This window comes from Furipterus horrens, unplaced genomic scaffold (genome assembly GCF_987537825.1).
Source record: "Furipterus horrens unplaced genomic scaffold, mFurHor1.1.pri manual_scaffold_4, whole genome shotgun sequence".
NCBI classification, from domain to species: Eukaryota; Metazoa; Chordata; class Mammalia; order Chiroptera; family Furipteridae; genus Furipterus; species Furipterus horrens.
Window position 1 is genome coordinate 112,996,118 of NW_028327174.1, and position 14,145 is coordinate 113,010,262.

Sequence of the window (14,145 nt, forward strand, 5' to 3'; positions counted from 1 at the left end):
TGTTTATGATGTTGGTTTTAATAAGAGTTTAACATCCAAATGTTCTGGTTTGCTTTTGAGAGTTTGTTACTCTCAAGCAAGGGCCATGTTTGAGAGGTGGATTTCAGTAGCCTCACATGAGTAGTTATGGTTGAACGTGTAGAAATGGATGAGATTCCCAGGGGTCAGAGAGAAGAGGTTGAAAGAAGGATATTGGGAACACTAGCCACTAAAGAGCAACCTGAAAGGTGTGTATGAAAGCCAACTAAATAAAGGCTCTCTAGAAGGAAGCACTATGCATAGTTTTACAGTGATGATCACTGACTAAAAAATACATGTGTCATCACAGTTAAAAGCATGGAGTAGTCAGACTGTACGGTCAAATCCTAGATCTGCCACAAATTATTTGAACTTCCTTGCCCAGTTTACACAACACACACACACACACACACACACACACAACACCCCCCCCCCCAGCACCACCACCACCCCCAGGTATAAAAGTGCCTGCCTCATAGAGTTATTCATAGAGTTATTGTGAGGAGTAAATGAATTAATGCAAGGTAAGGCATTGGAAGAATGTCTGAAAATGTTATTTAAACATTATCTATTAAATGTTATTCATAGAATATGATGTTGGGAAAATAAATTTAGGAGAATTATTAAGTAATCTGCAACTGTGTGAGTACAGAGGTAATTAAGACCAAGTTAAGACATGATACAATAGTTTAAGGAGGAGCAAATTGATTTTTTAATAAAACCTTTAGCTTTAGTGATTTTCTAAAAGTATGATGTTTGTTTCGTGAATTCAATGGTCATTTTTTATTGTACTGTTTCAGAAAAAATAAGGATAAATGGTCACTGAGATTTTTTTCTACCCCGAAGTCCTTAATAAACCTATTAAGTTGTAGTAATTCATTTGCTTCTAAACGTCAACAAATTTCAAGTGGGTAATATTTTGAATTTTTGTAGAATGGATTTATAGCAGAAAATGTTAGTGTAGTTTTGGTTGTTTACGATTTTTATTGGTGATTTTTTTTTTTTTTATAAACTTAGAACCAGAAATGGTTAACTGCTGTGGAAAGAAAAATAGAAACGTTAAGTACAGGAAATTAATTCCAGTGATTTCAGGAATCATATCCAGTATTGAAAAATTTTTGCTGTCTTTTCTTTTTAGAAAAAAATTAACTTAGCCACTCTAAGCTTCTCTACTCATATCACAGACTTATCTATTTGTTAGAGGATTTTAACCTTGGCATTAATCTTATCAACTTAATTATTAATTTTAAGAACTGGATTCTTGCCCTGGCTGGTGTGGCTCAGTGTATTGAATGCGAGCCTGTGAACTGAAAGATCACCTATTCGATTCCCAGTCAGGGCACATTCCTGAGTTGTGACCCAAGTCCCCAGTTGGGGATGTGCTAGAGGCAACCAATCCGTGTATCTCTGGCACATAGATGTTTCCTTTCCCTTTCTTTCACCCTCCTGTCCCCTCTCTATAAAAATAAATTTAAAAAATATATTTAAAAATAAAGAACTCTCTTCTTAAAATTTCAGTGAACATTCCACTTTTATTTACACATCTATAAGTGGTATGATATCAAAATTTTATTTTTATTATATGTTGTAGAAAAATATTTTTAAGTAGTTTTATATATTTATATACTTATATTTAAAAATTATATTTTTAAAGCTATTGAAATCAGGATATTTGAATTTTAGAATGATTGTTATTGTAATGTATTCTTTTATTTTTAAGGACTTCATAAACTGTAATTTTTCTTGTCAGTCAGTAATTGTCCAGTATAATAATTACTCATGTTTTAGGACTCTTTATGTTTTACAAAGCATTTTCACCTATCTTTTTTTATTCAGTTCTCATGGCAACATAATTGATTAGTATTGTCACCCTTATCCTTTATAGACAAGCAGACTGTTTCAATGGGATTGCAATTTGCATAAGACTATTAATGGAACAGGATTTCTGGTTATGTTCTTCCATCTCAAGAGTTCTATATCCCTGGACTCTTTCTGTTACATTACTATAATTTTACCAAACAAACATAGCTGTTTTCAGAAATCAAGTAAATTTCCGAAAAAGCAGTTGTTCTCAGACACACACCCCCAACACACACATTGGCAATTGTCTTTAGAAATTGTTGATTGTTGCACAGTGGGTTGGAGTTGCAGGTGCTACTGGCATTTTAATGAATAGAGACCAGTGAGCTGCCAGACATTCTTCAAAGGATGGGACACACTAGGAATGATCCACCCCAGTGTCAGCGTGGCCAAAGTTGGGGAACCTCATCAGGAAGAAGGAGACCTATTTACCCATTATCGACATGGATATCCAGACTGCTTATTACACACTTAATAACAGAAAATCCACAAATAACTAAATCTATATAACTGTTAAATAAACAATTCTTTTTCTTTTCACCAAACTCTGGTATTGAGAGTTATAATTTTGGTGGCGGGCAATCGGGCCCCTAACCAAAGAGCCCGTGGGTTTGTTTTCAACTGGAGCAGCCCAGGGGTTCTGTAACAGTTTGGCTCAGTGGATTGAGCGTTGGCCTGCGAGCTAAGTGTCGCTGGTTCGATCTTCCAGTCAGGGCACATCAGAGAAGGAAAACTCTGACTCCAAAAAACCTCCGCTGCCTTGCGGCATACCTCTTCAGGGGAAAGGCTAAGGGAGTAAACCCCGACAGAAAATCCGGAGCCGGAGTCCCTAAGGCGGTTTGACGTTGTAGTCAACACCAGCAACTCCTGCGGCGCACCTGAAGCCAAGCTGTATTGACTCCGTCTTTCCCTTGGACCCTTCAGCTGCGAAGAGAGGGGGGGTCTGCTGCATGGGCAACAGCAGACCCTCCAAATCACCCTGCCCAGGCTCTGTAGCTTCAGCTTCACTGGAGAGGACACTCCAGCGTCATCGCAAGATGTCGATTTAACACGGGAGGAGACAGATACCGTGTCACTCCCGAGTCGGACTGCACAGCCATTCTCGGTGGTGCAGATAGACTCTTAAGAAGCTACACCATCGTCTCTCGAGACGGACAGCTGCCGATGATGATTATTACACACTTGTAATGTTTTCTACTTTCCTCCAAATTATTTAGAATCTAATTTTTGAAGTAGTTTAACAAAAAGGTGATTTTCTTTCATACAACACGCATACTTTGGAGTATTTCAATGCTATTACTAAAGAACAGTCATGGGGATGTAAAGTACAGAATGGGGAATATTGTCAATAATATTGTAATAACTATGTATGGTGCCAGGTGGCTACTAGGAATACCATGGGTATTATTTTATAAATTATGATTAATAACTATGTTGTACACCTGAAACTAATACAAAATAATATTGAATATATAATTTAATTAAAAAATAAAATTTAGACTTCTGGCCAAGATGGAGGCATCGGTAGACATGCTGCGTCTCCCTACACAACTAAGAAGGAATACAACTACCTCTAAACTAGAGAGAAACGGAAGTTCCAGAAAATAGAGCTGCATGGAAGTCCAACAAAGATATAAAGAAGAAATAGTCATCCAGACATGTAGCAGGGGCAGAGACGGAGTGGACAGGACGCAGTGTGGTGGCAATGGGGGCAGCAGCGGCAGTGGCAGTGGCCCCTGGCAAAAAGTGCAGTAACACATTTTTTAAAAAAGTAGGGAGGGACACCTGGGGAACACGCCTAGCACCAGACCAGACCACACCTAATGGCTCAAGCGCTGGGGTAAATAAAGCCTCATTACTTCTGACTGTGCAAACCAGTGGGGTTTGGAGTGGAGGAAGAAACCGCCAGTTTCTCAGCAGAGTCTGTTTGTTTAGAGGGCCCCATGGTACAAGAACATCTACAGACCCGCCCACTCTGGGAACCATGGCCCGGGCAACAGCTATAGAGGAGCTAGTCCCATATGGGAAATGGGAAAAGTGTTTGGAAAATGGGCGAGTGTTGAGCAAGCACATTGTTCCCTCTCAGACCCCTCCCCCATATACAGCACCACAAATGATGAAACAGGTCACCCCGTATTGATGAATATTTAAGGATCTTCCCCGTACAACGTAACAGGTGCAACAGCTCTACCTAAGACACATAGGAAAACACAGGAGCCTTTCAAGTTGTGGAGATAGAGAAATATGGCCCAAATGAGGGAACGGATCAAGGTTCCAGTGGGAGAACTAAGCAATGATGAGATAGCCAACCTAACAGACTCAGATTCAAAACACTGGTGATAAAGATGCTCACAGACTTGCAGATATACTTGAGTATGGCAAATGCATAGGAGAATAAATGGAGGCTAGGCTAAGTGAAACAGAAAAATCCACACGAAACCAGTCGTGAAGAAAAGGAAACCGGGGTTCAAATCAATTACTTGGAACATAAGGAAGAAATAAACAGTCAACCAGCACAAAAAGAAGAAACAAGAATTGAAAAAAATGAGGAGAGGTTTACAAACCTCTGGGACAACTTTAAACGTGCCAACCTCTGAATCATAGGAGTGCCAGAAGAAGATGAAGATTGAGAAATTGAAAACTTACGTGAAAAAATAATGAAGGAAAACATTCTAATTTGGTGAAGGAAAGAGACATACAAGTCCAGGAAGCACAGAGTGTCCCAAACAAGCTAGACCCAAAGAGGACCACACCAAGACACATCATAATTAAAACACCAAAGTTCAAGATAAAGAGAGAATCTTAAAGGCAGCAAGAGAAAAGCAGTTACCTGCCAAGGAATTCCCATAAGACTATCAGCTGATTTCTCAAAAGAAACTTTTTAAAAAAGAAGGGACTGACTAGATGTATTCAAAGTGACTAAAACAAGGACCTACAACCCAGAAAACTCTATCCAGCAAAGCTATCGTTTAGAATGGATGGGCAGATGAAGTGCTTCCCAGACAAAGTAAAACTAAAGGAGTTCATAATTACCAAACCCTTATTATATGAAATGTTAAAGGGACATTCTTGTAAAAAAGAATATCAAAACCATGAACATTAAAATGACAACAAATCCATAACTATCAACAACAGAACCTAAAAAACAAGTAAAAATAAAAACAAAAACAAGCTAAGCAAACAACCAGAATAGGAACAGAATCATAGGTATAGGGATCATTTGAAGGGTTATCAGCTGGGAGGTGGAAAGGGAAGAAATTAAGAAATGGTGCAGGGATTAAGAAGCATAATTGGTAGTTACAAAATAAACAGTGGGAAGTTAAGAATAATATAGGAAAGGGTGAAGCCAAAGAACTTACATGCACAACCCATGGACATGAACTAAGGGTGTGGGGTGGCAATATTGGAAGGAAAGGTGCTACTGGGCAGAGGGGAGCAAAGGGAAAAGAGATTGGGATAACTGTGACAGCATAACCAATAAAATATACTTAAAAAATAAAATTTAAATTTAAAACCAGACAAAAAGAATAAGCATTAATACTATGCTAAAAGTGTTATATATTAATTAGTTTTATGAAAAATAGTTCCTGCGTAGGAGAAGAAAAATTCAACCAAAGCACAAATGTTTTATTTCAAACCAATATTTTAATGTTTCCTGATTTTCCAATTTTACTTAACTTATGTTGAATGCTGATAAAAATACATAAAGTACTCTTGTTTTATTCAGAGCTTTTAGTTTCTTTATGTTTTATTCTGCCTATTTAGTTATACCAGGTATGTTTTTCAGAGTTATCCAGTCCGTGCTTGTTTGAGGAGACATTTTGGTGTAGAATTTAGAGTGTCTGGACTCTTCCAACCAAAGCCTTATAAAGGAACATCTTGAAAATATCCCTTAGCACTGAGGTGACAGTGTTATATAACCTAACAATTGACATACTGGTAAAAGCTTATAATGGCTGTGATAATAAAATTATGTGAGTTACAGATTTTATATAAACACACACTATGCATTTTATAGAGGTTTTACAGTTGAGTAATTATTTAAAAAGGAAAGCATGTGCTATATATAGCTCAAAAACCAGCTTTTATGAATAGCATCTGTCAAGTTGGTCATAACACTTACTGAAGGTTTTATTATAAAGGGTTAATTTCAAATGTAAAGACAGCAAGGCTCTAAGACATGATAATTTGAGTAAGATTATATCAAATCATACTTTAACATTTATAGAAATATTACAGTACTGCCCAAGTTATTAAAGAATAGGAATAGTATAATGTACTCTTCATGTCACTGCCCTTGTTTATTTTGTTTTTTTAACAGGAAATAAAGAGCACAGATCAAGCATTCCGTATACAGTACAGTTCTTTTTAAAATGTACTTGGTAACAAAGTGTTAAATACTGAATGTCTTATCGTTTTGAGAAAGAATATTCAAGCATGAGATATATGCAAAATCATTTGTATGTAAAAGAAAACTGCAGTCAGTGCTTGTTTCTCTTAATTCTGATATATCAGTAGCTTTGCAAAATTCTGATGAAATTTTTTGTCCTAAAGTCAGTCACTGGATGTACCATGTGGGAATAGATTTTTGCTTCTGAGCATAATACCAACATTATTAATAGAGTTCAAGTATGCCAAATGTAACAATTTTTAATTTTATATGAAATGGTTATTATTAATTACTATTTATTACTTTCTGAAGTTCCCAAGCTGAACACTTGTTCTACTCAAAACACAACGAAATGTTGCAGGTTGCACTTCCCAGTACTTCATTGGGTTGTTGAATAAACTTATTGCGCTGTATAAAGATTTCTTTATCTTTGGCACTGTTGGGCAGAAGTCATTCACTCCCACTTTCGTAATTGAATTAGAATGAAGGAAGATTATCTGTTGTAGTAGGAAAAGAATGGATTTAAAATACACAGTACATGTAAAAAGGAAATAGTCTATTTATAGTTCATAGGTTTATTTTACACTGATTTGAATATATTTTACTTAAAATATATGTACTCATTTATGTCTGTTAAATACTTAATTATCAACTCAATCTCGTGTGTTTCACACAAAACTGTTCTATCTGTGAAGTATGGTATAAGACTAATGCCAAGGCCTAGCGCACACTGCCTGTTCAGCACCACTCTAGTTCTCTACACATGTATAGGGTGGGTGTGTGTGTGTGTGTGTGTGTGTGTGAGAGAGAGAGAGAGAGAGAGAGAGAGAGAGAGAGAGAGAGAGAGAGAGAGAGAGCGAGAGAGAGAGACAGAGAGAGAGAGAGAGATCACTTCAGTGCCATATGTACAATAATTTTTAAGGTGTTTTTTAAGTATTAGAGCCCTGACTGGTGTGGCTTGGTTGGTCCCACAAAGCAAAAGGTCACCAATTTGATACCTGGTCTTGGCACATGCCTGGATTGTGGGTTTCTTTCCCAGGACCTGGTCGGGACGCATAGGAGAGGCAACCGATCAACGTTTCTCTCTCTCGCATCAGTGTTTCTCTCCCTCTCTTTCTTTCTCCCTCCCTTCCCCTCTTTCTAAAAAAAATAAAATATTTTTAAAAGTATTAAAAATGAATAGAAGAATGTAATTCAATTCTCCAAGAGTTAGGATTTCAGTATGAAGGTGAAAAACTGTTATCCAGCATTTTCTGTGATCAAGGGAGAGAAGTGTAGAGCTGCTTTTTTGTAAGTTGTTTTATAGAAAACTATATCTGTTGAAAACTTAAATATGTATCTGTAATACAGCATCAATAGTTGAACCTTTATTTACACTAGTGCACAAAACACAGTTTTATAGGCTATGTGTACATCTTTAAATTATTATTGAGAATGGACAATATGGAATCTTCCCTTCATTCCCTTTAAATGCCTTTATATTCCTTCTCTGGTCTGTTTTGGCAACTGAGATTTCTGGGAAGTAAAAACAATCTACTGAACTGAGATAGTATTTTGGCATATTAAAATAGTAGGACCCTTTTGCTGGCAAAGCTAGGTATTGGTTCGGGCTGTTACTCTAGATTCTGCCTTTATGTCTTCGGTGAGATTGATCTGAGCCAGTCATGAGAATTCTAGGCATTACTAAAACCTTTAAGTTTAGTATTGGAGTCCTCTCTGCCCTCTGTCTTGGGGATTTTGTGACATATGCTTTTGATAATTGCTGCTCATTTTCCTCAGCTCAGTGTCAGGGCAAGGTGTAGTTTACCACAGCACTGACCTCAGTGGGAATGGAAAATAGTGCTGGACATTGTCTGTTTGCTTCATGGACATTTGTTGAATTGTACCTGTATGACTTGTGTCCTTCTCTGTTTGTATTATAATTCTATTCATTTTTTTTTCAAAAGTTAACAAGAGTTTGGGTAGATTTAAGAGCACCCAGAAGCTGGGGTCAGGGTTGTGAAGTCAAGTACACAAAGATGGGACAGCTTGAGAGAGAAACGACTCAGGTCCTGCTCACTGCTGAACAATAGACATTTAAATCTACCACTTGAAAAAGTCAAAGCAAAAGTATTAACTTTAAGATGAACACCTGCATATAGCACATCCATTTTCATGGCTTATATCTCAAAGGAGTGTAGTTAACAAACCTTTTAAAGGTAAATAGGAAAGAAATGTAGAAGCAAGTAGCTCAAAGCCCGGCTTTGTTCTCAATATGTTTTTGCTTCTTGGACGATGAGAACATTATAAAGCAAGGAAAATATATGAGAAAAATAGGCTAAGGTGAAATGGTGTTAAGTATGAATTCTTAATTTGAAGTCCATAGATGAGAATCAGGGAGATCTGTAAAACTTCTAAAATCATGTGCAAAATATTGTCTTCATTTTTGTTCTTGGGAGGATCTTTATGCAAGTCTCCAAGGATTCTGTGGCCCTTCCCAGTTAGTCAGGAGTTTCCAGATTAGAGTAAAAATATTTTTAATAATGAAGAACAAGAAATGTGAATCTATAATGTTCCAAATACTGAGTTTTGATTTTATATTCTGGTCTGAATTTTTAAAAAAACATACACACTTCTAATCTAGCACCATACTGGTAGTGAAAATCCCTAGGACCCTGTCTACATGGTCTGCCTTTGTGAAGAGTTTCCAGAGTGAAAAGATATTGTGGTCCCACTTGATTTCTTCTTGACCAGTCCTGCCTTTACATAGCCATTGCCACCCCAGAAACCTGAAATTAGCTAGTACCTATGCCACAATAGCCTTAGCAGTTTCAGTAGGAGAAAGGGAAGGATGGACATGGGTACCTGAATGTTTTAGTTGACATTTCCACGGAAACCATTCTCCTAATGCTCTCCTACTTTACCCTTGCTACTTACTTGGTCATTGCGTTAGGTGTTAATAGGTTTCAGAAGAATAAAGAAAGGTACTAATAACTACAAAACAAGTAGAATGTTTTACCTGGAGGTATTTCAACTCCTGTAATCCTGAAGGGATTTTTTTCAGTTTATTGTTTTCCAAGTGTATTTCTCTTATGCGTGGTATGTTAGTCAGACTCCCATTTTTTATATCTGTGATTCTGTTGTTTCCTAGGCCGAGCCTAAAAGTGATATAAAATTCATCAGCTGTTAAGAAGATGGAGTAATACAGTTAGATAAAAACAACTGAGTTAGAAATATAAACATGTTCTATATATGTGTTCAGAGAAAGGTATTTCATGGTTTTATTTAATAACCTATTTCAGTATGTTAACAGCCCTCTCCTCCACTGTTAGAAAATTCTTTGTGTAATCTATATTCAAAAAAAGGGTCATTTAAAAGTTCTCTTCTCCTTCTACTTGGTGCTCTCTTCCCTTATGGAAACAATAATAGCAGTACTTTCCAATTGTCCTTTCATACTCTCTAGTAGTAACTATATAATCTTGATTAGGTTTCTATATACATTCTCCAAAAAATTTCATTAAAATCGTCATTATATAGTCTACCACTTGTAAGTTAGGATTTGGAGAACTTTTACCTTTGCAAATCTTTGTATCGTTTAAAATCCTTGAGTTCCACAGTTGAAATTTTGTTATAATCTAAATGAAGCTCTAATAAAGTTGATGGTAGTTCTAGTGATAAGGAAAGAAAGGTATGTTAGATCAAGTAAGATCAAGCCCCATTGATTTACTTGTTAGGTTTCACATTACAGTAAGGTAATTTTTTATGGTTCTGCTTTTATTAAACTTTCTATTATGGAAAATTTCAAACATACACCAAAATGAAAGCTAGTATTATGAACCATCATGCTGTTGCCCAGCTTCAATAGTTATCTTAATTCTTCCAATCTTGTTTTATCTATCCCATTATTTACTGATTATTGATTTTTAATTGAAAAAATTTTGGGTAACATTGGTTAATAAAATTATATTGTTTTCAACTGTACAATTCTGTAATACAACATTTGTATATTGTATTGTGTTCGCCATCCAAAGTCAAGTCTCCTTCTGTCATCGCTTATGTCCCCTTTACCATCTTCTACTCTCCAGCCTCCCTTTCCCTCTGCTATTGTTTCTATCTATGAGTTTAGTTCTCTCTCACTCTCTCTCTTCTTTTTTTTTTCTTAATCCTTTCACCTTTTTCACCCAGCCTGCCAACACCCTTACCCTGGTTATTTATTATTACAAACAATTGATTTGTTTTCACTTATTCACTTGTTTTGTGGTGGCCTATTTAAAATTAAATTCTATACATAATATTATTTCACCTGTAAAGACTTTACTAGATGTCTCTAACTCATAAAGTCATCTTCTATTTAAATAACCATCATGTCAATATCACATCTAACAAAATAACAATTATTTACTACATGTAATATTCATTTCCCTAATGATCTCAAATACATAGTTTTGCAGTTGATTTGTTCAAGTCAGGATCTTAATAAAGGTCACAGAATACATTTATTTGGCTCTCTTAAAGTCTGTTCTTCTGTTCTTCCTCCTTTTTTTCCCTCTTCTATTGATTTGTTTTATATATGCATTTATGGATTGGGCTGATGCCTTCCCAAGATAATTTATTGTGGTGTTCTAGCCTCCTTATTTCTTAGGACTGAGTAGTTAGATCTAGAGACAGTCCAGATTAGGCTCAGAAGATCACTCACCTGATGGTCTTAGCATTTACTGAGCACTGCTAGGTCTATTACTTCATTAAGAATGGGAACATGATAATTTTCCTGATTTTGTCTTTCTTTAAGCATTTATTAGGTGGAATTTGCTAAATAATTTTTTCTTCATCAATCATTTAGTTACTGTAATACAGTCTTGCAGAAAAGGCAGCATAAATGCTTGATTCTTTCAATAAATGAATTAGTACAGTGCCCAGAGGTGACCAGTGAATTTTTATTTTAATATGACTATGAGAGCAGCAAGATGGCGGTTGAGTAGGACAGTTTATCTTGCACCACCTCCTAGAACCAAGGTGAAAATAAAAATAAAGAGGGGAACATCCACCCAAAATGAACAACTGAGGACTGTCTGAGGAGAAGATACTTAATCAAGCACAGGCAGAAACCACCTCATGACTGGTAGAAAGGGCAGGGACACAAAAAGGGCTGGCACTGCTTTCACAGATGGTGGTCAGCACCAATTTCATGGATGGTGGCCGAGGCGGCCACATGGCTGAGAGAGCTTCCCCTGGAGGGGAATGAGGCCTAAACCTCAGACTATGCTCCAAAGCACAGAGCACCAGTGTTGGGATCACCCTCCCATGCAGCATCCACTGGGGAAAGGCCATAGGGTTCTTTTGCTCGCCAGAGAAAGATGGAGCCTGCTGGAGACAAAGCCACTTTTTTTTCTTTATTTTCTTCTAACGGGCCAATGCACAAGTTTCGTAATCCCAGTCACTCACCTTTGGCTCAGGAAAAGGGAAGAAAGCATGGTCTGCAGTTGCGTGAGGAGAATTGGGAGTTGGAGGCTTGGGGGAGGTGTGTGAGGGATCAGCTGCTGGGCTTCTGGTGCTGGGATATAATACCATACTGCAACAGCCATTTTTTCTTGATAAAAGCAAGACCTTCTCAGGAAAAACAATTACCCTATCTGTGGGAAAACTGCTCACCTCAGCCTCTGAAAGCCTCCCAGCTCCATCCTCTGGAATCCTGCTTGCCATACCCTTTGATGTCTGGCTTGCCCCACCCAGCATCTTTCTTACTTCACCCCAACCTGCATTTTATCCCCTGCCAGTGAGACAATAACATAGGAATGTTGGCAGACTCAGAGGTGTTAGAGACTGGGTTTAGGGCATGGCCATTTCATACACCTTCCCGGGAACCAGACTGTGCTTCCAACTCACAGGAGAGCCTAGGAATACCATCAGACCCAAACACTTGGCTCTGGAAGCCCCACCTCCTACCCTCCTAGGAGCTTCACCCTGCCAAGTTCATGGAAATAATCTGAGACAGACTCAGATATGTGAACACACCCACCATCTTCCCTGAAGTCTGAACTTCACCTCCTACAGGAGATCGAGGGGTCCCATCATCCTGATTCCACCAGTAGCCCTCTCAGAAACAGATGGGTCAGCAGCTAGACTAAGACTAATGACAGGACTGCAGGCAGAGGCAGGTGGAAGCAGTACCTGAAGTGCTATTAGTCATTTAGTTGACCCACCTCTGGGCCTAGTGCTGCTAAAAAGCCAGCAGTGCAAAGCAGTGAGGACCACTGTGCATACCACAAACTGTGGAATGCTAGAGCTACATGGGGCTGGCATCAGAACACCAGCTTCAGAACACCAAAAGTGTATCCAGAAGTAGAAGCCATCAGGCAAGCACTAAACTTCACTGAGATGAATTCCACCTTGATCTTTTTCATTATTTGTGTTACTTTTTCTTTCACATAGCTTTTAACATTCTTTTCTGTTTCCTTAATTTTGTTCCTATTTTTTCAATGTTTTTAATTTCAAATCTATATTTTACTCTTCCCTTTTCTTATTCCACTTTGCCTTCTTCCTTCCCTTTGTTATTTTTGTTTTAAATATTATTTTTCCCTTTCTTCACCTTGTTTCTATTCTTTACTCTTATTATTTTGCCTCCATCATTCTTTCAAAACCATTTTATCTTTCCTTTAGTCATCTCATGTTATTTTTGCTTTCTTATAATCGAATTCTCTTTCCACCTTTATTAATTTTTGCTCATTTGTCATTGACATGGCTGTGGTTGTGGCGAGAGAGTTTCCTGGTGTGGTTTTTTTAAATTTCTTTGTTGTTTTGTTTTGTTCTGTCAGCACCTGTACAACAGCATACAAGACGAGGTGGGGGTTGACTCTCAGTCAGCCAGCCAGAGGGAAGAACCCACCATAAATGAGGCAACAGCAATCAAACCCAGATACAACATGAGAGCCCACATAAATTTCATAAATGGCATCCCTAAAGCATTCAGCTAAGGAAATCAAGGAGAGTGCACCACTGAGTCTCACAGGACTTCTACCATACAAGGCCACTGCACAAAGACAGGGATTAAAAGAATATCAATCTGATATTAGAAATAAACAAAAAGAGTCACCCAAAATGGGGGGACAAAGAACCCCCAATCAAAAGGAAAGGAGGAATTCCCAGAAAAAGACCTAAATAAAATTGAGGCAAGCAACTTATCAGACACAGAATTCAAAATAAAGGTTATAAGGATGCTCAAGGACTTAGTGAGAACTGTAAGGGGCTTCATGGGAGCTACAGGGATCTTAGTGGGAACTACATCAGCATTAAAAAGGACACAGAAAGGACTTCCAGCCAAGATGGAGGCCTAGACCGGCATGCTCTGTCTCCCTCCGCAACTAAGAAGGACTACAACTACCGCAAAACCAGAAATAACCAGAAGTTCCAGAAAATAAAGTTACATGGAAGTCCTATGTATGAGGTTACAAACAAGTGGTGCTCATCTGGACGGGTAGGAGGGGCGAAGCCACAGCAGAGAGATCAAGCTATGCTGGAGGCAGCAGCTGCAGCAAAGAGCAGCGGGACCTGGTAAGCACAGACACCCGTATTTAAGGGGCAGAGAGAAGCGTCTGGGGACCAACCCTGGCTTTAGACCAGACCCATCAGCTCCTGATTTTAATGCCGGGGAAGGCAGACCCCATTGTCTTGGACTGTGAGGCCCAGAAGGCATAGGGACGGAGGAGGAGGCTCCCGGTCATTCAGCGGAAAGTATCAGCAGGAATCCATCCTGGACCCCCACCCCCACGCAAAGTGCCACAGTGTGGTGAGAAGGGTTGCCAGGTTGTGACAAGTACACGGGGCTCCGCCCAATATAGCATAGGGGGTGTGGCAGCGCCACGCCCAAGAAGGAAAGATAAACAGAACAGTCAGAATGGCAG

At 38.3% G+C, this 14,145-nt stretch overlaps 2 protein-coding genes across 3 annotated transcripts in view; one reads left to right on the forward strand and one right to left on the reverse strand.

The window, feature by feature from the left end:
- Positions 1 to 14,145, forward strand: part of CENPP (centromere protein P) — a 384,243-nt gene that overhangs the window by 168,584 nt on the left and 201,514 nt on the right. The gene's annotated exons all lie outside the window — the stretch shown is intronic.
- Positions 5,636 to 14,145, reverse strand: part of ASPN (asporin) — a 31,819-nt gene continuing 23,309 nt past the window's right edge. For both annotated transcript variants that reach the window (XM_090273943.1, XM_090273942.1), the window contains 3 exons: positions 9,822 to 9,915; positions 9,267 to 9,405; positions 5,636 to 6,765 (listed from right to left, as the gene is read on the reverse strand). In XM_090273943.1, coding sequence (XP_090130069.1) covers positions 6,568 to 6,765; positions 9,267 to 9,405; positions 9,822 to 9,915 — 431 coding nt within the window. In that variant the 3' untranslated portion in view covers positions 5,636 to 6,567. The remainder of the gene's footprint in view (positions 6,766 to 9,266; positions 9,406 to 9,821; positions 9,916 to 14,145) is intronic.